The sequence below is a fragment of the Micrasema longulum genome, unplaced genomic scaffold (assembly GCF_059751315.1).
Source record: "Micrasema longulum isolate JH-2025_06_02 unplaced genomic scaffold, ASM5975131v1 h1tg002385l, whole genome shotgun sequence".
Lineage (NCBI taxonomy): Eukaryota > Metazoa > Arthropoda > Insecta > Trichoptera > Brachycentridae > Micrasema > Micrasema longulum.
Genome location: NW_028279535.1, coordinates 24,224 through 49,866, shown reverse-complemented (window position 1 = coordinate 49,866; position 25,643 = coordinate 24,224). Strand labels below are relative to the sequence as shown.

General features: G+C 34.2%; 1 protein-coding gene across 1 annotated transcript; it reads right to left on the bottom strand.

Annotated features, from left to right (window-relative positions):
- Positions 1-289: 289 nt before the first annotated feature.
- On the bottom strand, positions 290-25,643 carry LOC148272302 (cell adhesion molecule 1-like; the record flags this gene model as incomplete). Its single annotated transcript, XM_088240225.1, has 7 exons — positions 25,637-25,643; positions 16,223-16,376; positions 11,667-11,812; positions 6,970-7,137; positions 5,077-5,235; positions 1,891-2,060; positions 290-443 (listed from the first exon to the last, which is right to left on the bottom strand). Coding segments are annotated over exons 1-7 (958 nt in total), but the record flags the coding sequence as incomplete, so codon positions are not given.

Genomic DNA, 25,643 nt, shown 5'->3' with positions numbered 1-25,643 from the left:
TGAGGGGCTGGAAGAAGACAGATGTCCTGGCTGCGAAATATACGAGACTGGACCGGCTTCAGGACTGTGGAGCAGATTTTCCGGGCAGCACAGGACAGAGATACTTTTGCCAGAGTGACTGCCAACGTTGGGGATACCTGACAGGGCACTAAGAGAAGAAGAAATATGTACACTATACTATGAAGAGGGGAGGGGTAAAGAGGGAAGGAGAGAGGATAAAGGAAAAACTCAAATGTTCAGGAAGTGACAATCCATATGTGATTTGAATGTGAGTAAAGAATTTACTTACAGTGTACATCTAGAATTTGAGAGGCGTTTAACATGGAATCTGCTTGTTCTGTAGGAGCTGCAAGTTGCCTGGCCTCACAATTGAAGGAGTGATCATGTTCCCAGCGAGTGGCCCAGAATGATAGGCGAGAGAGAGTTGTATATGTTCCATCGTCCTAAAAAGCAAACATACAATATTAAGACATGTTCGCAGTATTGGAGTATAGGTTTCAAGCCTTGATCCCCTACTCCACTAAAGACATCGAAATTCTGGAGTTAAAGTTTAAAGTATAATCGGTTGGGGTGGTGCGAGTGACACCGCTTTAAATAGTGTATTTGTTGCACAAAAATCCATAATTAAAATTAAAACGTACGCGTTACCACGATTAATTCGCCGGTTCGTCACCCGCGTCTGCCGCAGTCAAGCTTCCCGGCGTAAGTGGGAAGCCGCCCTCCCAGACAGAGTCAAAGACAAAGTCGGAAGGTAGGAGCACAGCTGCGCCGACCGCAAGTCAACCTCAATAGCCCTGAAAAGGACTTTCCACCCGGTCCAAGTGGTGCAGAGAGGCGAAGGCAGTCAGCAGGCAGAGCGGAGCGAAGAGCGAAGTGCAGGAGGGCGAACAGGGCGGAGAACGGAATAAAACACGTGTGAACGTTCAGAGTTAGGAACTCAACTGATTTATTGGTCAGAAACAATCGCCTTTTAAAGCGGTGCGCGTCGGGCCCCGTGAGTCAGCCATCCCACCCGCGCCGGCTGCCTGGGAGTGGTGGGGGTAGTTCTCCCCCGCCACTCGCTACATGCCGCCGGCCGCAGGTGGCGTAAATACGGGCGCTCAATGCCCGTACGGGCCATTTCGTCGGCAGCCGCGACGCGCGCAACATGACAATACAATACATTTTATTGGCAATACGATATAGGCCCTTTTCAGGGCCTTACAAACATGAATTACATAAATACATACATAAAAGGTAATCTCTGGCTATATTTCCCCGGTATTACTGAGGCCAGGCTCGAAAGCGAATCATTTATCTTTATTGGGAGCCTAGCGCTCAGCCACACAAATACCGGGTTCCTAGCTACGTTTATTAATTCACACATTTACATATATCATTTACATCACTTTCATTTGTCCATTCTAACGTTCTTTGTGTGTCCGGAACAAAAATAATACTCAGAGTCCCGATACAGACATCTACTGAATAATTATTCCACAAATCTCAACTTATGACACCAAAACAATTATACGCTAAAACAATACTCACTTACAGATTCAAATACTACTCTTACTCAAATGAAAGACATTACCCCTACAATACATCACATACAAATAATATAATCACTAGATCCTCAACACAAAGACAACTTAAACAAATACAAACTAATACAACTTTCGGACAAAGGGATTTTGAGTATTATCAAATTAAAATCTAACCTACTTCCACTATCTATTAAAACAGTCAGTAACGAGAAAATGTTTAAAAAGGCTATTAAAAATGGATAGTGGAGCTAGGTAGAAGTAAAATGGATTGTCTCATTCGCCCCAACCATTATTGAATCAACTGCTCCACAAATGTGCAAATAAATAAAGCAGATTTAGCCAGGATAGCAATTTTAGGAATTACCTTTAGCTCAGTAGACGTGAGGGCTTGATCGGCTGGGAGAGATTGTGTACCATTGGTCCAAGATACGGCAGCAGGAGGACGAGAGCCGGAAGATTTGCACTCCAAGGTAACTTTACTACCCTGGACCACGTGGTGTTCTACCCCTGATATGCTGATGTCAACTGGTAACACTGCAAAAAAATGTACCTTTTGGTTTAGAATCATGGATCAAACGTCCGAGGTTCGAACCCAGCTCTCTCGAAACTTAATTTCTAATTACATATTACAAATCACAACAGAGATGGAAAAGATTCAAAGCGCCTATGATTTACTTTTGGCAGCTCTCGTGGTGTAATGGCTAAAACGCTTGCCTCACGCACGGAGGGTTCTAGACTTGATTCCTGGTGGAAACGCTAAAATAAACATGTTTTTCCTGATATTCACCACTATTCTTAATGTATTGTGGTGCAAAATATACATTATTTTATTTTATTTTTTAAAAAAAATTATCATAGAACACAATTATATTTTTTTATGTCCCGACTTGTTAGAAAATTCCGTGTCAAGTCGGGACTCATCTATATATAAATCAAAAACATTTATTAACATATTAAACGATTTACAAAATAATCAAAACAACTAAATAATAATAGAAAAATATAAATAGTAAAAATTTATACCTGTCAAAAAATGGAATGCAGAAAAGTGATATAATAATACATGGCAATATGTTATTAATAATTTATTATTTCCCTATAGTATTGGTAAATCAAATGCAGTTAATCTCGATCATCAGTTACAAGGTAAGGTGATCAGCCTCACGCTTCAGGTGCCAGTCCAGAAACATGAAATATTTAAGTGAAGAACCACCTTTCTAATCAATATTTCATCTCGGCCCTTAGGAATCGAACCTGGGACCTCAAGCATGGTAAGCAAACACGCATATTAGTATTATCTTTTAACATACATTGAAAGTGATTACGGCGCATCTTTGATCAATTTTAATATAAAATCACTACAAAAAAGGCGCCTTACATGTGATTAAATTTTTCTTTTCAAAATTCTAAATAATATAGTTGATTCGCCATATCTTTTACAAAATATTGGTTTCCGCTGTCCTCTTCGCTATGCCAGATTAAATTCCCTTTTTTTATGTACTCACTTGTAAAAACAATTATACCTCGAATTCAATCATTAGACGTACCTGTAGAAATTATAATGGACTCAGTATTGATGTAGACATTTTTAACTGCACCTTGCATTTGTACAGAAAATTTCTTCATGGGGTCGATTATTTGGGATAGTTGCTGAATCATCTTGAGTGGTTTATGCTAAATATATGTGCCGCATGTAATGTATATGTTTGTGTATGTTTTATATGTGCGTTCGTGTGTGTGCGTGAATGGCTCGGAGTGTACATTCGGTATTTGAATTTATTTATTTTATTACCTCCATGGAAAACGCAAATGTTGACAATTATTCTTTTCTCACTTGAAATTCTTATTTATTTATTTTTTTTGTCACATTTAATGTTTATATCTTTTGTATAATTTATGAAAACTTAAGTGGTCTTTTTATGTAAAAAATTGTTGTTTTTAATACTTATTATGTATGACTGTATGTTTTCTGAATAAAATAAAATAAAATAAAAAATAAAATAAAATAAAAAATAAAATAAAATAAAATACTGAATTGTAGCATGGATCACATCATAATAGTCGCGAGTGAAATGGTGATTATTAAAAGTATTTTGGGGATGAAAGACGGTGACAGGGATGGACAGCGCGAGAAAAATAGAGCCAAAGTTACTAATTTGTGAATATGCCTGGTTTTAAGTAACTATCACGCATAATAATATTATTATATTTTATTTTTTTAAGTTTAACTATTTTTAAATGGCGCATAAATAAGGTCGACGTCAAAATTATCGTCGACTAAATTTAATTTATTCGCAATATTATTAAATCTGAAATTAATGTATCAAATATTTTTGTGTACCAGATATTATATTATTATCTTATACAGGTGTTCTTTGAACCCTGTCACATCTGAAACCACGATGATCACTATGGGCTAGAAGACATATTGGCATATTAAAAAAAATATTTAGAACAAAGAAAAATTTTAAAAATAAAATATTTAAAAAAACAAATAGTTGCTTACTTCTGCAGGGGAGAAGTGAGGGGAGCGCGGCGCAGTGTCAGACTGCCCCCTCCCCCCTCCTCGCTTCACCCCTGCAGAAGTATGCAACCATTTGCTTTTTTTGATATTTTATTTTTTTTAAAGAAAATGAGAGCGGTGGGTGGGTATTAAAAGGGTTATCCCGTTAGTAGAACGAAGAGATAGTCCACGTTGTGATATATGTTGGAAGAATATCTCTAATTGACGTTGTTGATCGATAGTGTTTCGGCGGTACGCCACTATAGCAAGAAATTACAACATTTAAGTGATGCATTTGTTCCCTACACTTAACTGTCAAAAAGAAATTGCCTTAAGGCAATACGCCCGCCCTTATATGTATACATATTGTATATGTATATAAAGTGTCAAATAAATAAATAAAATACTCCGATAACACCTTCCATAATTTTTCTCTGTCAACTCTATCAAACGCTTTTGCAGATCGACAAATGCACAGAAAAGCTTTTGGTTTTGGCAAAAAATTTCTCTGTCATGTTTCGTAAAGCAAAAATTTTATCCACATATCCTCTTCCATTCATAAAACCCCTCTGAATATCCCACACTCTATCCTTTGTAACTTTTCTTACTCTCTCAATCAGTATTCTTCCATACATTTTGCCAACAGCGCTCAAAATTCATCATACAGGAAATATAATAAGACTCATCAATCAAATCATTAAAAAATCCTCGAAATAAAAAAAGCGGTCAAACAAAATTTAAATATTAAAAATAATCAATTAAATTTAAGTCAAAGTCCTATTTTTAATATTTTCCCTGTAAAGTCTAACCCTACTTTAAACACAATTACCCCCTCCCTTACCCCTACCACTACCCCACCATAAACACAATTACCCCCTCCTCTATCCTTATCGACACCCACTGTTCACTGTTTCTTTTACGTATGTATATTTAGTTATTATATAACCCTGAAGAGGGCAACGTGAGTTGCCGAAACTAGTCGGTTGTGATAGTAAATAAGTGGTTCAGAAAACAAAGTAATTTTATTTATTTTTTTAAAATACTTACATATAAGGTCCAGTTGTATGTCCACGGTCATGGGCTCCTTGAGGGCTTCAGAAGATGCTGAGCACTTGAGAGGTTTTCCTTGGAATCCCCTTTCCACTTCCAAAAGCAGACGGTTTGTGGTTACAGCAGCAGCGCCTTCTCCAGATGTTGAAACATCACCTGGAACATATGTTTATTTATTTATTTACTCAAAAAAAAAAAAAAATACAATATTACAACTAAATACATTTTTTTATAATAATCAAATACATATATTTACATTAACGTTTCCCATTACGTAAAAGAAATAAACAATTCTTGTGTACATAATGGGGAGTGACGTCTTACAATAGATTATTTTATTTTAAACAATAATATTTTTAAAATAACATATATGGGCAAAACAATAATTGTATACAATATATTCAAAAAAACGAAAGACCTAAAACTTTGATCTAAACCATGCCAATCCAACTTCATCCCACACTGTTAAGTCGCGAGGAGATCTACGAAAAGCCGGAAGATCTATCCCAAAAAATTCCAAGTCGTGTGATGAATTGACTAATCTAAATATTCTGGACATTGGGGCATAAAAACCAAAGTTGCTCTTAGAAGATTTTATAAATAGCAGATTTTGACTTCTGGTGACACGGTTGGGAACATGAAAAGAAGTTGATTGCAACAGAGATGGGACATTACTTAAAGCATTAAGTATTTTGAAAATGCCTATAAAGTCCATCTCAGTTCTACGTCTCTCCAATGAAGACAGATTAAGAGATTGCTGTATTTCAAAATAGGAATAATTAACCTTTGTAATCCGAGCAACCATGCCACTTTTCTTAAAAAACGGTGTTGGACAGACTCGATATGGTCAATATGAGTCCTGTAGAATGGAGACCAAATAGGAGAAGCGTATTCTAGATGGGGTCGAACTAGTGAGCAATAAAGAGTTTTGATGGTATTAATATTTTTGATAAAACCGAGAAGTTTGAGAGATTTGTTTACAATATTATCAATGTGTTCACGATAGGAGAGTTTACTATTTAAAGTAATGCCAAGATCCTTTATTGACAGAACCATTGGAAGGGAAGTATTTTTTAGTTTGTAGTTGAATTGTATAGGTTTTTTTCGTCGCGAGAAAGATATTATTTTACATTTGTCAATGTTAAGTTGAAGACAATTGATGTCGCACCATTCATTAAAACAATTAATATCATGTTGAAAAAGAAGACAATCATTGGGAGATTCAATCAGTTTAAGTACCTTGTTGTCATCAGCAAAAAGCCAGAATTTTGTATTTCGAAAAACATTGATAATATCATTTATAAAAATATTAAATAATAATGGAGCAAGGTGGGCTCCTTAAGGTACTCCAGAAGTAAGAGTGATTGGAGAAGACAAGGAATGACATATATTAAATGTAAAAATTTTGTGTAGTTATTCTGAGAGACAGATTATTCTTTATTGCATTTAGATTGCTACGAACAGCAAAAAATAAATTGTGAGGCCTAAAGGGTGATATTTCAAGGTGTCCGAGATCCCAATAAACGAAATTTGTATATTATAAATAAAATAATGTAAAATAAACCTGTCATAAAAAAAAATGTGTCCCATCGAAAAGTCTTTAGACTTAGTGGGTATCAAATTGTTATATGTATTTTAAATTATCAAATAAACGCTGCTCAGCAGCACTGAAACTGAAACTGAAGCCTGGAGGGCCGATCAATTCAGGCCCGCAGGGCCGATAAAACAATGTCCGGAGGGCCGATTGCATAAGGCCCGAAGGGCTGAATTTCCTAGTATGTAACAGTTGGTGAGAGCCGACTGCTCCCTCTTCTAGTAATAATAATTTAGTCTTAAAACAGTACGGTTAAAAATTAATAGCACAGCACAAAACGTTTTTTTTTTTTTTACCTCCAATTTCTTTGTCTCCAACAGTCCACACGAGCTGAGGAGCGGGCCTCCCACCCTTGGCCTTGCACTCCACGCTAACCTGACTTCCTTCTAGCAGCCCTCCCAGAGCGGACCCTCGGCTGACCTCGTTGCCTACTTGGTCGAAGACGTTTAGTGCTGTAGGCTTCACTGGAAATAGAAAAAAACTTGTTTATCGTCATTATCAGTTTCTTCAACATCGCCATCGGCATCATCATCATTCTCCTTTCCGCACTCAGTGGTGATACGGCACTGCATTGGTAAACCAAACGCGTCATAGTTCGATCACTAGTTACATGAAGGAAAAGTGATCAGTCATACACTTTAGGTGCCAGTCCTGGAGCAATAAAATATTGCAATTCAAAAACCTCAAGAATGGTGGGCGAACGCGCCAACCGCTACACAGCGAGGTGAATTTCTCTACACGCGACTTCCTTATTCAGGATTTTTACCTAAGAGCAGCCATCGAGTCGAAAATACTCGTCCAGGGTTCTGGTTAAATTAGAGGTATTACAAAGTACAGATTCAGCTTTGTAATTTGTAATACCTCGGTAGATAAACACAGACGAAAATTAAGCATACCGTCTTAGTAATTGTCAAAAGTCATGTAAATATCATGCTCAAGCGAGCATTTTTTATTTATTTTTTTATTTTAATTTGTTCATTTTGTTCATTAACGCCCAAAGGGCATTTACAAAAAATAAAATACACGCTAACATACTAAATAATAAACACAGAATATACAGAATAGTTAGAAAGGATATAATAAAAAGTTTTACAAAGTAAAAAAAAAAACCATAATAACAAAGGTATGCAAGAAAAAACAGTAAGCATATAAACAAAAAATGCAAAGATATAAGCTTATGAAATAAATTCTGTAAAGCAAACAATAAATAAAGTGTTACGGTAAGCAAGAAAGACAAATTTAAGTTAAATTAATAAACAAGCAAGCATATATTATCACGAAAAAATAAGAAACAAAAATATGTTTATATGAAATGCGTATTTGCCAATACTACAATTCAATTTGCCAATACTACAATACCATTATCCATAAGGACAATTAGTAAGTTCTCACAATATAAAATTGCTATTGAGAAATGGATAGTGGAGGTGGGTTGCGCACGGATCGATGAGTGGATCAAGCCAGATAGGTAAAATGTGTGTACTGTTTATGAAATTTGTTCTATTGATCTATATAAATTGGTTATGTTTTTTATGATTATTTTAGTGTATATTGTTTATTACGTTAATGATAATAAGGTTAATTTGATTAATTACGTTTTTTTTGTTGTTATTATTATGTTAACTTTGTTAAATAGCTAATTTAAGGCATGTTTCACATTTTGTACAATGTTTCCCTCGGCACGGGACACCCCAGTGAAGGAACATTATTATGTATAAAAAAAGAATACAAACAATGTCAAAGTATAAATAAATGCTCCAAAACGTATTTTTTTAATCTATACAGAACACAGCGCGACAGATTGGCCTTTCTTCGCGGTTGATTCTTATCAATATTCGATTTTGTCCGCAGAATAAAATCGTAAGTGCATTATCGAACCACTTAGGAGAATAAAATGATTGACAGGCATACAAATTTATCGAATTTCTTCTAAGTGCCGTTTCCCCTTTCATTTTGAAGAAGGTCTGTCAACGCGAAAAGCATTTTAGAATTTCATACGACAGTCTTTGTCCGCATAAATAAAATTAAAATCGCAAAGGCTCGGAAGTATAATAAATCGGCACGTTATTATTTTACTAGCTGCATTCATATTTAGCAAATATTGCTTTGGTGTCAACAGTAGGGAAATTCAGTGTTTTTTTATTTGTTAAAAGACTTTCAAATTAACCCAAAAGCAATAAATTTTTTTTTATTTATTTGTTGTTTTACAATTTTATGTATGATTTTCTTTACATTTTTTTTGTTTATTTACAATATTTTCGTTTACATTTGGTACATTTTTTATTACATAATATAACAACAGAGATTAAATACATTTTAGAGAAGGTAATATAGAAGTCTAGGCATCTACAGGGCTTATGACCTGTCATTGTCATTGTCATTGTAAATGTCCCGATTTTTAAAAATCACTAAGATAGACCGGATCTTGTCTTGAGGTACTAATTTTTATTTTTTTGTCCTAGATTTAATTTAATTTAGTTGTATTTTATTTTATCAGTGCCTGTATTTATTATAAGAAATTGTATTTACCATCGTTAGAATGGACTGCATAAGTCCGTCAAATAAATCAATTATCTGGTTTAAGTGACCACTTTACTCACTGTGTTACATTTACCATTCTGCCCGTATTTGAACATCAATATTCCTTTAATTTATTCATCTGTTGATGTTTGTGAAGTTAAAGAGCTGAAACCTTTATTTATACGGGTAAGATTCATCTAATTGAATTATTAATTTACCTACATACTAGGCAACGCCTGCATTTTTTTTCAATTTCAATACTTCTTCATGGACCAGCTTGATTTATCAACAATATTTTGAGTTTGTCCAAGTTTTTGGCCACTTAAACCAGCCAATGACAGGTCAGAAGCCCTGTAAATGCCTAGACTTCCATATTCCTTTCTCTGAAGCGTTCTCCATATCAGTTGTAGTTTGTTAACGTTAACTTTATGGTGAAACATTTTACTAAATGTTATTGAATATTTGTGTTTAACCATATTTGTACTTGCATCAAAATGTGAAGGTGGGGAAGGGAATCGGTAGTGTATCTTCGTACTCGCTCGGGAGAAATTATCTTCAACCACGACGTCATAATAAAGTTATGTTACTTTAGTGCGTAGAAATGTGTATCGTGACGTACCTTTCCTCTTGTTCCATGTCGATGTACTTATCCAAAACTTGAAGGTGGGGGGTCGGTAGTGTATCTTTATTATCGCGGGAGGGATTCGGCGCTAGAGTTTGGCAACGAAAAGGCTAACGAAAAGGCTCGGGAGGCTACGCTCAAGAAGACAGCCCCTGGTTTCGCTGATTTTCCGCTCCATTTTGCCAAAAGGAAAATTACAAGCAGGACCCTTCAACTCTGCAACGATCGTTATTTGAGTTAACCTGGAAGTATTACTAAAATGTTTTTCCCTGCAATTTTCCATGGCTATGATTTCAGGAGAACGCAGAAAGCTGGTTACGAGCTCACCCAGATTATCACGGGTCATGGTGGGTTCATGAGCTACCTGAATCGCTTCAAGCTTTCCGAGATCGACAGCTGCCCATGCGACGATGAAACTCCTCAAAATGTCTCTTACCTGTTGATGCATTGCCCCTTTTTTAGCTTTCAAAGACAACAGCTGGAGGCGCGATGCAGAAGCCTGGGTGAAGATCTAAGCGAAATCCCATCGGTGATAGGTAATAAAAAACTCACACGAGAGGTAGTATCATACATGGTCAATATAATGCAGAAAATTGGTAAAATAAACCAAAGTAGGGAACAAAATGCCGAACACTCTTCTAGTGGAACGGCAGGCCTGTTGACTGCTGCCAACAGGCCGGCTTCTCCTGAAGAGTTTTCAGTGGTTTCCTCACATGAGCAAATGCCGAGAAGTTCCTGATTTGCCCACTTTAGAATATCCTTCCTGTTCCCAAAAACTTCGCTAAAATTTAAAGTAATTTAACTGCAGAAAAATCCTCTTTTTGAAATAAAAACCTTGTAGAATAGTCCAGAAGGAGCGTAGAATCATATTTGAATACATAGGACTGTGTTAAAAAGTTCCTCTACTTTGCCCCACTATCGTGAAGTCGCCGCGTAATGTTGCCAGATGGGAAAAAATATAATCATAAAACAAATGTAAGTTTAATTTCTCTAAAATTTTATTGTGCACGCGGAAACATTGATTGACACAACAGAGTAGATAAGTAAAGGATCATTTGATAAGAGTAATTGAATTTATGAACTTTAAACTTAAAAGATAAAACAAATTTTATTTGACGTAAAACGGATATTTTTATAACATGTTAAATAATATTTGATGTTTTAAAGTTAATGTCGGTCAAATGTCCACCACGGCGTTGTTTAAACCGACGTCCAATTTTCATTAGTCCTCTCATTAGATGAGCAAAGTAGGGTAAAAAAAAAAAAATGTCTATTTTTTTTTTCGACAATCTGACAGACGGAAAAATAATTCAATTTTTAAATAATGCATTTGCTACTTACACATACATTTGCTAATTACATAAGAAATGTGATCCCATCCTGTTTCTTTAAGATCTCAGCAGTATTTCTACATATTAAAACGACACAATACGGCATAGTTTAATTCAAATCTAGAGTTGCGTACTGAGCGACGTCTAAAAAGAAACCTATGGGTTAAAACTTAAAACTACTCTTTTAAGAGTAGTTTAGTCGCCTGTTTGATACGCGTATGCGGTTTCTGGACTATTCTTAATTCTTAATTCTATGTTATAAGCAATGTAAAAAATAATGCAACTCTCATATAAAAAATAAATCATGAAAAAAATCGCTTAAGAGATATTTTTTTTCAACTGTACCGTCATGGTGAAGATATAACGTCCTTAGCTTCCCATCATAATCGCGGCCCAGATACGAAGCAAAGTGTTAACGCATGCAAACAATAAAAGCCCCCAAATTAATCACTCTAGGGGGTAGAGAAGAAGAGAAGACAGAAAAGCACTCCCGAAGGGATAAAACGTTAAAAGTTCTTACTTAATGTTTTGAGTTGTATTGTCGTGACAGGGTCGCAGGATTCGGAAGGTTGAAGATAAGTCAACTCGCATCTGTAGCTATTTTCGTCCTCAAGTTGAGTTGGGAAGATTCTCAACTCGGCGGGGACCGTCAAAGATACCTGCATCCTGAAAAAAAAATGTAAATACAATACTTTTTTTAATATTTTATTTTAAAAGTATATTTATACATTTTTACAATTTTAAAAAAAAAATACTTTTTATATTTTTATATATACATATAATAGACCAAAAGAAGATTTGTTAATATATGCACACACTCACGAATGCTTGCATATCAATCTACAAGACTGCAAATGCACAAAAATAGATCACGTATCAAAATATAAGTATTTAGGTATTATTATAGATTCCACTTTTAATAGGGAAGAACAGATAAAAACAGTTTGCAATAAGCTAAGAGTTTGCCTACTTAACATGTACCATTTAAAACCATACATACCATACCCAGTGCTGAGACTAGTTTACTTGGGGCTAGTTGACCCAATTATTCAATATGGATTAAGAATATGGGGACTAAGTTTTAAATCTTATACGGATAGAGTCTTGAACTTACAGGTACAAATTTTAAAAATTATCGTACCTGTAAAAATAAAGAATGAGGCAAAAGACAACAATAAAATATTATTTGATTTTGTTAACGTTTTGCCAATTAACAAACAGTGTCAGTATAAGATAGTGACAGATCATTTCCTCGATTGCAATTTTAAATCCAAAATAAACCACCAGATCATGACCCGACAAGTGTCGGCACAGCAGCTGATGGTACCACGACAGAAAAACTACTATGGTGACAGAACAATGGGTAGTGTAGTACCAAAACTGTACAATTTAAAACCAGCTAAAAATCGGGAAAAAAAAAACCTAATTTCATTTTTAAAAATAGTCAAAAAGTTATTAAACAGCAAGTAAAACTTAAGTGTTTAAATATATTTTATTCTTTAATTATTATTAAACTTACTTACTTATATATTTTTTTTTAAATATGTAATGTAACCCGCAGACAAGCTTCGGCTTTGCGGGAACAAAAATACAATTATGTATGTTACTTATTTGTTAAAATGAATAAAACTTTAAAAAAAAAATATTTTTTAAATCCAGCCATTGACAGGTCATAAGATGCTTAGACTTCTATATTTCCTTCGCTTAAATGTTCTTCATCCCTGTTGTAATATGTTCATATTCCTAAGATTACAAAATATACAGTGTTTTATACTTTTTTGACTCGAAAGAAAATTATTTGACCAAAACACGTACATTGATATAATAATTCATTAATACCATAAACGATAAGGATAAGACAAATTTTAAACTATAATACCAAACATGAAAATTTAAATAATTAAGTTTCGTTTACACGTGGACAAAACAATAGATAGGACAATAAGAAAATATCACGTTTTTTTATAATTTTAAAGTAATAAATTATATTACACAAATTATCAGTGACACAGAGAGCCATGGAAAGGAGAATGCTGGGTATTTCGTTGGGAGACAGAAAAACCAATACATGGATTGGAGCGAGAACAAAGATCACCGATGTGGTCCATAGGGCTGCCAACCAGAAATGGAGCTGGACTGGTCATATAGCCAGAATCACAGACTCTAGATGGACCAAAAAAGTCCTGGAATGGCGACCCAGAACGGGTAGAAGTGTCGGCAGGCCTCAGACAAGGTGGTCTGATGACATAAGACGAGTTGCAGCAAGTTTGGATGCGGTTGGCTCAGGATAGGGAAATATGGAGACTAAAGGGGGAGGCCTATGTTCAACATTGGACAAGAGACGGCTGATGATGATGAAGGGTTTATAAAATACTGTAGAGTAAAAAAAATGTCCTTTACTACTTATAAATCGGCCTCAGTGCGTTTGCCTACCAAACGAGAGGTCTTGGGTTTGATTCCCGGCATGGTTGATTTGAAATATTTTTTTTAAAGGCTGTTTTCACACCAGAATATTTCATAGTCACTGGACTGGTACCAAAAACAGCCAGTTCTAATTTTGAATGATACCTCATTCAAACTTCGAATCCATAAGGTGACATTCTGTATTAAAATATGTTTTTTTTATTACAGGTATTTTCAAATTAATGAATTTGTTTAATTAAAATACCTTTGTATTTATCTACTTTTATTTATTTAAGAGAACTAGATTTCTGGAGCCATTAATCTCCGCATTTTTTATTTTTTTATTTATTTGTTTATTTACAATTTTAAAAAACCCGTTAGGGTTACATTAGAAATTTAATATTGTCTAGTCATTTTATGTCTCGTCTAGTCTAGTTAGTTCAGTCATCATGTGCTTTTTCAGATTGATTTTAAATTTGCCTCTAGTAAAAGTTTTCAAGTAGTAAGGTAAGTCGTTGTAGTGTTTAAGTCCATTATGTGGTATTTTTGACTGTCCTGTGTTTGTCTTTGATTTTTCAATATGATAGTATTGTTGTTGTCTAGTGTTATATTTGTGTATGTCAGCATTTTTGACTAATATTATGTCGTCGTCTTGTATGTTTCTATACCGTAAAATTTTCCTAGTGTCGTGGGTGTTTTCTGAAAATTGAGAAATTACGGCACCAGATAACACTAATATATCATTTTTGTCAAAATTATGGACTGATTACTTTCTGCATTGTTGAGTTGTACTGGTTGTTCAAAACTTTAATCCCATTTTTTAAATTTTTAAATTCAATATAAAGTTACATGTTAATAAAGTTACATGTTAATAAAGTTACATGCCAATAAAGTTGCATGTTAATAAAGTTACATGTTAATAAAGCTACATGTTAATGAAGTTACATGTTTATAAAGTTACATGTTAATAAAGTTACATGTTAATAAAGTTACGTGTTAATAAAGTTACATGTTAAGAAAGTTACAACATGTTATCAAAATTAAATACATAATAAAGCAAAAGTACACAAACAAAAAAACGAAACAAAATACCACAACAAAAAAGAAACAACCTCTTGTGCTTGCTGTGGGATTTCAATATTCATAATTTAAGTACAAAATACACATATTTCGAAAAAAAAATCAAGGCATATAAAACTTTTTTTTTAAAATAATTTTTATAAAGCATACACATATGCATGCAAATGAGCATGCGTGCGCACGTATGTATAATTTTACACACATATACTCGCACACGCACACTCTCTCACACGCACACTCTCTCACACGCACACTCTCTCACACGCACATACACATTCACCCACATACATAATATAACATGTAGAAGAAAATTATAATATAAGGTTTTCAAGTTACTTAACAAAAAAAGTACTGTATAAAAAAACATGTTTCCTTAATTTTAAAATAAAAAAATGAAATATGATTTAAATGTTAAAATATCTCTTCTTTTTTTTTCACCAAAACAGGACAGGAGGCAATCACAGTTGTGAATTACATCACAGAACACCCAGGCTTGAGAAAAATTACATTTAATTTTTGTGTTCCCGCCGGGAATCGAACCCAGAACCTTCCACGTGTGAGTCTAGCGTCTTGACCACAACACCACGGAGGCCGCACATAACGCCTTATTCCACCCATGTCGTAAATTTTTCCGCTGAGATAGCCTGCTCGCCTATCTCAGTGACAACGTCCTGTCCTACAAAGTGCTGTTTACACGAGGAAAATAATCGTATCCTGTGACGGAACAATATTGTATCGTCCACGTATACATGGCCTTTAAAAGTTCCACAAATCGCGTGATATTGAGTGTATGTTATCTCGCCATTATAATTCATAATGTGACTCTGAATTTATATAAAGGTTATACTTAGTTAATCATCTTTTTTATGGGATTTAAAAACAATAATATTTTTAGAATATTTGAATTTGTCCAAATGTTCGTAGACAAAAGACTGGATTTCACCCCCTCGGGAGTCATTAAGATTAACAAATTACAACAGGGATGGAGAATACCTTAAATTTCTTTACAACAATAAAGGTTTTAGCTGTTTAACTTTACTAAAATCAACAGATAGAAGAATTGAAGAAATATGGATGTTCAAACATAGGCAAAATGGTAAATGTTACACAGTGTGTAAAGTGGTCACTTAAACCAGCCAATTTTTTTTTTTTACAATAAACATAATAATAACACAGAGTATTAAAAAAATAAAGCATAAATATATATCAATGAAATACATATTAGTATAAAAATAGTAAACAAAAAAATCCCACAAAGGCATGGCCTGTTCGTGGGTATACAAGAAAATGTTAATAAATTTTTGCTCCTATAATAAATAATGGACAGTTATAATATTTTTGTATAACATAAGAAAGAAAAAATAAAATATTCTGTAAAAGATAATACGGTATTTTTTTTATAGTTATTAAAAAAGGAAATAAAAAATATTTTAAAAAAAACACAAAAATATTCCTTCTTATTAAAGGGCAACAAAATAGATCAAAGTTCATAAGCCCTGTAAATGCCTAGACTTCCATATTCCTTATTGAAGGTATTCTCCATCCCTGTCGTAATTTGACAATAATATGTTTTGTCAATTGTATCAATTTTACCTGTCAGCTTCTGTTTTGGCTAGAGAAGCAGCTTCGGCCAAAAGCGCGACCCTCTTCCCATCTCTATACCACTTGACGGAGTGCAGAGGACCGCAAGACGAGCTGGTGACGCAGACGAGGGTGGCTTCCTCTCCAACAACAACTGACAGGGAACCTGGAAAGAAGATGACGAATGTTAAAAAAGATTTTTAAGTTGGGTCGGAGTGCCGACAGAGGATCAGATTGGTACGGTGGATCGAGGATTCTCCACGTAAAACTATAAGCCATTATCGCAAGGGTTTGTCATGTTCATAATACTAGACACTCCAAGAAGGATCTGATTCTACAGAGAGGAGTTAATACTTTTTTGGCTCAAAGACAGCAATATTATATAGGCCCGAGGGTATATAACCTTATCCCAGATTCATGGAAATGTGGTGGGATTGCCAGGCTGAGGAAGGTGTTGACTGCATTTTAATCCATATTAGTCGGAGGGAGTCAGAGACATTGTTGTCCGATGTAGAAGGACGTAAGCTGGTTTCTTGTTTTACTAGTAATGACTTAGGACTTAGGATATAGAGATTTTGGTATTATTTAAGTTTTCTTTGGATATTTATTGTTTACTTTTAAGACTGAAAAAGCCCACATAATGATAAAACTGTAATTACTTTTTAGTATTACTATAAAATACATCATTTACTGCCTTAGAACGGGGAAGCTATCGTAAGCTATCTATAGTAAGAAATAAATTTAAAACAATTTTTTTTTTAAAGAAATTTTTAAAAAAAATCCTTTTTCGCACCTAATGGTGCAAATGAGACTGCATGGGGATGGGTCATGGGTCATGGTTTTGATCAAGTTTTGATGTAAGTACATCATTTTATACCGACGAGTCTAGAACCCCTCGCTACGTTTATCTACGCATTAAAAGTGTCAAAAATTTTGCTCCATCGAGCAATTTTTTCTTCAATTGTGATTTATCAAAAATTTTAATCGTTTTGGGGTTGGCACTTTTTTTCTTAAAAGCCTATTAAAAATATGAGAGAGAAATAAGTAAGTTTCGAAGTCGAATTAAATTCCGACATAACTGTCACTTTAATAAAACGAACGCCTAGATGTGAAAATAATGTCGCTAGGTTCTCTCCTATTAACAAATGAGAGTATCTAGGCGTCAGACACAGATTATATGCGTCAGAAAGTTACCACTCTAAAAATATTATTTAGTTATTATATTTCCCATCTGTTTTACTATCTTTCCAAGTGTATGTATTGAGACGTTATAGGAGCCGGCTTTGTAGTCGATCAGTATAGATCGGTAGATACCAGGGGCGAATCGTCAAAGTAAGCGATTATGCACAGCTTACCATTATATTTGACTTTAAATTATAATAATTTATAGTAACCATGTTTATGGGAAAATATATAAAGTAATTGTTATTTATTATAAATCACCGTTTATATCTTTCTACAAAAAAATATCTATGAAGTGCGCCCAGCGCCAGCGCCCAGTCCATTCTCACTGAACGATAAAACTAGCCGATTACCTCAGCTTATTCTTCCATACAAAAAAGTACACTGTATTTTTCGTCTTTAACCCAAATCGTCTTTTTTAGTAGTAAAACAAACTTGCAGATTACAAATATTTTTAGAAGATTCTCTATTTGGAAACTAGTATTTCGAACATTATTTCCGAAGGACTATTTTTCTTTGATGGGATGCCGTTGACATATTATGTATCACATAGGACAAGTGGCGTTCGCAGTGGCCGTTTTAGGCATTATTCAATTTAAAAGAAATCGGCCAGTGCTCAAGTCTTGACAGTACTGTCAATGACAGATCAAAATGAAAATATCTGTTAAATGTCATTGTGGTATGTGTTAATAAACTTTTGTACAAGTTTAGTATTCTAATAAAATAGTGTAGATTAAAGCTACGTATATCGCGTGGTTAGTAATAATTGTTGTTAGAGTTGATTTTCACAGAACCACAGAAAAAGTAGTAATTTATAATAACATTACTTACATGTTATGTAAGTACTTATATGTAGAACAAATTAATGAACATTTTTAATAGATTACCTATAAAATAAATCACGGCTCGCCACTGGTAGATACATGATTTCTAAAAGTCATGCTAAATTCATGTTCAAGCGAGCATTTTTTGCTTGAATTGGGATTTATTGGAGTTTATAATCGCTTTGAAGTGAGCACTTTTTATTACAGAAGCCTATTTAAAATAAAAATGAGAACTATTTTAAATGTTAATGACGTAAGGAACGCGGACTAATTGTTTGCGGTCATTCCATTGGCTTGTTTCGATCATATGATGTCGATATGACAAGTAGGTAGAACATACCGAGGTAAGATACAGATAGTACAGAAGTTAAGTATACCGTCTCGATATATACAGATGAAGATAGCGTTCATAATCGAAGCACAGGAGTTGGGTATAATAAAATAATATGAATGAAGCCTTCTAATTCAGGCCTAAAATAAAGTAAAACGTAATCTTAATTTCCGCCTTGAAGTTAGTTCAGGCGTAAAACAACCCAGATCGAATTTCCCCATATTATATTTTGACACTCAATGAACATAATACGGAAGTTTGTTTAGTACCAAAACTGTAGCTACAATAATTCCACTTCTTACGGTACAAATGCAGTCTTCGATAAACTTCATCATTATAGTATGGTTATTCGGAAAAAGCCACAAACTTTCCTAATGATTTAAAAACTTGGAGCGCAGTTTATTGAGCAAGTTCATCAATATAAATATTTAGGATGCTGGCTGAATGATAAATGGGATCACTCGCAAGAGATCAAAGTCAGAATAGAGGTGGCGCGAGACTGCTTTTTCAGGATGCGTGACCTTTTTTGCGGTAGAGACTTTAATTTAGACCTCCGAATGCGCATTACTCGATGTTACGTCTTCTCAGTACTTTTTTAACGATTCAGAGATTCTTTTCATCACTAGTCACCATCCGCTTCGGGAATGGGTCGATTTTGTTGCGATTTAGCAGCGATTCGCAGATAAAAATTCGATTCATGAGTTTTTTTGGCGTCAGCTCGTGTGGCAACCAAACATCGAGCTTTTTTTAATCCAGCCTTCTGCAAATGGTTCAAAATGGTTTTATGATCGATATTCAGGTCCTGGGTGATGCTACGACTGCTAACATGACGGTCTATTTCGATATTTTCCACGATTTTATCGACATTTTCGACGACAGGCCTGCCAGAGCGTGGTGCATCATCACCTCCACTACACCAGAACGAAATTGCTCGAACCACTATTGTGCAGCACGAACCGAAAGAGTATCGGCCCCGTACACATCGCAATTTTTTTTGGTCTCTTTCGACGCGTTTTTCCCTCTCAGGTAGTATAAATGAAAAATATGGCGAATTTCTGCCTTTGAGACCTCCATACTTGACGCACAATAGTTTACGACTGAACCGACCAAGCGCAATATTGTCAAAAAAGCGTTTCTAGTATACACTACTTACACCTTTAAAACTCTGTTTCGTATGATCCGATGTGACTAAAAATGAACGAGATATAATGAGTTGAAAAAAGTGAACACCCAAATGAATATTCCTTCTCCCTAACAATGATTGGTAACCCAGCATTCTTAGTAAGAAGTCAGTCGGGAAAATCCACAGGTAAAATCCATACTCCCTGAGATACAGATAACCCCTCTCTATCATTAAGGAATACGTGGTTTCATTTGGCGACCAAATGATGGAACTCAATAATAAGCGACTTCTTACCAAGGAATTATACAATGTTTTTAGAACCTGAATATTTTTTTAAATCTTGGCATTTTAAGAACAAATCCAAGCATTCTAAGGGCATGATATTATATGTGGCTTAAATTATAACTAAGCGTCAGACAGCACCCTGAGATCTAGTTTTAGATAATAGAGTTTAATTTAACTTTAACTCCTTGGTGCGAAGTAGACTCGAGAGTGGCTCGATGATTTAGGGGCCACACGAACTGAAGTACTCTTTTATGATAGAGAAAATCCAAAAGAAGTTTCTGAGATATCACTACATGAAAAAGTGCGAGTATTATCCTTGGCTCTACCCGACCGAGTTTTTCCAGGGTATTATGCATGGCTACAACAGTTTAGAGACTAAAAGGAATGTGTATTTGACTACACATTTTTATCGATTGTTGCGCGGTGTGATCGATAATTTTGAGATTATGATGAGCATTGGTTTGTATGTTCCTGATAATTACCCAAGACAGCGTCAGCATGGATAGTTTCATATTCCGATATACAGGACCACCCTGCCGTTGGAAGGGCTACTATGCTGATCTGTTCCATGTATCCGAAGGGGTTTTCCGGAGCAGGATTCTCCTACTACTTTGACATGAGTCTTTTTCATGTATTTTTTTCTTTTTTATTATATGTACGTATTAAATATATGTTTGTTATGTATATGTTATATTTAAATAAATGAATTGAATTAGATTGAATATATTTTTGATGTTTGAAGCACTTACTTTGTGGAACATTATTCTTTAATATATTAAAATAAAATCACTTTGTTTTTATGTACCACTTATATTTTTTTAAATTTGACAACTAACTAGTTTAAAAAAATAAAAACAAATTATTCAAAATCAATTCCTGTTTTCAAACAAAAGGGATTTAAATATTAATAAACGGTGGAGAAGATTTTTATACATTAACAATTATTTAAATAAAAATTTAAAAGATTTACCGGATGACATAAAACCAGCATTTTACACAACCAATAATATAGGAAGTATACTAAAAAATACTAAACAAATAACTGATAAATTAGATCGATCAGGCATTAACAAGTTGATGTGCCATGACTGCAAGTCATTTAATATAGGAAAAACATACTTTTAAAACTAGAATTAAAGAACATATGAAATGTCTTTGCTGACCATATCCTAACAAATAGTCACTCATTCAACTTTGAAAATGGGATCGAAATTCTACATACAAACAAAAAAGGATATGCACTTGATTATTTTGAAATATTGGAGATTAGAAAGACTGTAAATAAAAATTCAATTATTATTAATGATTAAATAAATCTTAGTAATAGTCCCATTTTAAACATGTTCCCTCTCCCTAAATCCACACACAAACCCCCTCTCTTCTCTACCCCCGTAGCCACGCCCACTCTACCTTCACTGTGAAAAATTTATAAATGTTATGTTTGTTTGTAATTAACCCTGAGGAAGGCAAAGTATTGCCGAAACTAGTTGGTTGTCAAATTATAAAAATATAAGTGGTACGTAAAAACAAAGTGAATTGAATATAATTTATAATTTTATCAAAATCATATTTAGTGCAATTTGTTGATTTACACCACCAAACGTATAAAAATGAATGTATGTAGGAATATTTAAGTGTGTGTAAATAAAAATATAAAAAAAAAACAGTAATTAGCTCAATTTTTGTTGTAGAACTTTTCGAAGTCGTAAGTTTATTTATTTATTTAACTTTTTGTACATAATGTTATTTGTACATTGGCGGGCTTATTGCCAAATGGCAATTTCTTCCAACCAACCAATAAAATAAAAGTTTTATTTTTATAATTTAAGTTACAGAACATATTCAATAGAAAAAAAAAAAAGATTAAAAAGTTAAAAATATATAAAAATAGAAATAAACGTATTTGTTTATAAATTACCTTAAATCAAAACTATTACTCAATGGGAAAAAGGAAAAAAGCGGAAAGAGGAAAAAGGAAAGGAGGAGAGATTAAGGAAGAGAAAGGAGATGTTTCTTCAGACGTGATTTAAACAGAGATAATGTAGTAACATCTTTGATGGTGGATGGGAGATGATTCCACAGTCGAGCCGCATGGACACTATATGAGTTAGAGAAGAAAGAGGAATTGTGTATGGGTATTAAGAGAGTGCCTTGAGAAGTTTAAGAGTGTGTTCATAAAATATGCCTATGTTATAACGCGCATGGATAACACAGTTATTTGACCGGCTTCTAGCAGAAATCGTGGGAGTTTCAAAGAGTTCATTGTTACATACAATATACTTTTTTTGTTCTATCTAAACTGTCTCATATTTTCTATTCCCGGAAATAAACAATCATACATGTTTGATAAAAGAGCATGCATACTTAAGAAGTCCTTATGCACCATTAGGTACGGAAAGAGAATGATGAGATAAAATTGTAATGTATTGTATTTATTTTATTACATTTAAATTATTTATTGACAATTCTTGATAGAATTCCGTTGCAATGATGCAAAAACTTATATTTACATATAAGTTATTGATTAAAAAAATAATTGGTACACTTCCACTTATTTATTTTGACCAATTAGCGCTTTCACCTTCTAATGGGCATCTTCAGACTGGTGAATATTATACAGTGTAAGGATAATTTATATAAAACTAAATATTATCATAAGTGTAGGTACATTTAAAAATAAGTTGAAAAAGATACAACACGCAATATTTCAAAGGAACAGAGTGAAACTAATTATTGAAACATGTGTTGGCGGTGTACTTTAAGAGAAAATTCTATTATATCAGTATTTATTTTAGATAATTGTAGGTACAAATAAAATTTGAACATCTAGTCATACCTTAACCAATAAACAAAATATATATTTATTTTGTAATATGTAAATGTACTATAAATAAACAATATAGGTGTACATAAAATAATTTAAAAAATAAATACGTAGTGTTTAAAACTGTCTGAACATTTTGTTAATTATCTCTGTTTATTAAGTTAGTCTTCTTTGTTTATTCTCGAATAAGAAAATATTTTTTAAAAATGTATATTGTTAAGTGTCCTCGGCACGGGTAACCCCAGTGAGGTCACATTATTTTTATTATTAATCATAGTTTGTAAGACAAAAATATGAATTAATAAAATGAATATAGATAGAATAGAGTTGGTGATTTTCGGCAAATTGTTGACACACTGCAGGAAAACTCAACTCGTCTGGGTCTTAATATTAATACAAAAAAGACTCAGATTATGTGCAACAAATCCTGTCCTGACCCTGATTAGCCCTCTATAATAATGGACAGAGAATTGAGAAAGTTGACAGCTTTAAATACTTGGGAGTACACATAACTGAGGATGGAAGCATGCATAAAGAGCTCACCACCCGCCTAGGAATTGCTGGAGCAACTTTTAACACGATGCGTGTTGTCTGGAACTCTAGTCTATACTCGGTCAAAATGAAATACCGATTATTCAACTCTTGTATAATGCCAGTTCTCCTATATGGGTGCGAAAGAATGTTTTGTTTTGAGAAATTAACAGATTGTATTTTTTTACCTTACATTTGTGTTGTGATTATATTTTTTCCCATCGTGCAACATTGCACGGCGACATCACAAATGCGCGCGGCAAAAGTGGGGCGTAGTGGGGGGATTTTCAGACACAGTCCGATGTATTCAAATATGGTCCTAAGCTCCTTCTGGACTAGTCTTAATTCTATGGCCGTATAACTAAATGCTCTAATTTATACCGCGCATAAGAAGACATGTTTTGTATCCAACTACCCGTAGGGCTGAAGTTCCTCTGTTGCATTTGAATTCTGGCGAAGATTTTCTATCAAGATTGTAACACGCTTATAATAGTGTTTCCATGATTTACATTTGCAAAGCTGGAACGTTCTCGTAATTACAAAACTCCAATCATTATAGATGGTACTGACGTTCCCGGGACATAATTTCCGGTCGTTAATTAGAAATACAAACCAATGGTCACTCTCAATACGTTCTTTGCATTCTGCATTCTAGTGTCACTACAAACAGACATTTTTTCCCAAAAAATAATGTCAATGTTTTGAGTAGGTTTGTATCTAAGAGTAATAATGGGTAAACTATAGAAAAGCCCTATCACTATATTTCATAGAATGCAAGCGATGTTTGTTTGACAACAAACACATAACGGTTCTATCGAATGCTTTTGTCGCTGTGCTTGGCTTTGTTTGTAAACTTGGATATTTACGTTGTAATAAATTCAAGAGATGGAAGAGTAGAAAAAGATGTTGAAAGGAAAATGAATGCGGGCAACAAAATGAACGGAGAACTAAACGCAGTAATTGCTAATAAAGATATGTCAATCGAAGCTAAACTGGTAGTGCACAACAGAGTTTTAGTCCCAACGCTTATGTGAAACATGGAACTGGCAGGGGAAGGATGAAAGCCGAGTGAACGCGGTTGAAATGCGATCTCTTAGACGTGTGGGAAATCAATGTATGACAGGGTTACGAGTGATAAAAAAAATGGTTGATAAGATTAAGAAAGGGTCTCTGGGATGGTTTGGTCACGTAGAACGAATGGACGACGAAACAGAGAACAGTAAAACAAGTATAAATGGCGAAAATGAACGGTAACGAATTAATTGCGTTTTTTCCATTACACAGATTCCGTGTATTTTGGAATTCAACTTTGTAGATACAAGCCAAGCTATAGAGGAACCCAAACGTAAAAAAACCATTCTATGACTATTGGGTATTAAGTTAGCTACAGTTCGCAGCAAAACAATGGGCCGTACTCAGGTCGAGAACTGCCAAATGGATATTAATTTGAATTGTAAATACTTTTAAATATTTATTATTGCAGGGTTATTCCAATTTATTTTTCTATAATCCGCCTATATTTATTTTATAAAAATGAAAATGCACGTGTGGTTTTTTTTTTCATTTATTAATTTTATGCACAATATACTTATGTTACATTTATTGAGACAAAAATCCCAGCTCCATGGAACCAAAGTCCCGTGTTGAGTTTGTTTGTTTGTTTGTCCGTCACATCTCCGAAACGGCGAGTCGTAGCGGCCAGAAATTTGGACACGTAATTTAAGATGCGATTTCAAGGTTGACGTTGCTGTTTTCAAATAAAATTTGAATCGACCTTTACTCGATAAAGACTCAAACTGTACATGGATGTCTATTGCGGCCCCGACATATTGCCCTTAATCAACTGTCATTTTCAACAGTAAACATATTTTAATTCTCAAGGTTATCCCCTAAATTGAGATAAAATAATATCTGAAGTTAATATGTTGATATAAGGAAAGTTTTTAAGCAACATGATACACGTGTCTGGACAATAAATGCCAAACATCAATGTAAATCGTGGGAAAATATTCGGAATCAATTACCTGTGAAAACTGACTCCTTTAACAGCTTTGACGCTCCTACTGCTGCAACCAAACATACTGCAATTCACCATAGTCGATTTTTATTTATTCTACTACTACTACTACTACAATCACGTAGGGGTAGGCAGAGAGAATGGACCGCCACACACGTCTATCCTGGCATACATTCCTAGCTTCTTCCACATTCATACATCTTGTCATACATGCCCTTCGGTTATGTCTACTTTTGACATGAACAGACTTAAGATTTTGGTTTGTCTGATCATGCCACGTCTTCCTTAGTCGTCCTCGTCTCACGTTACCGTTCAT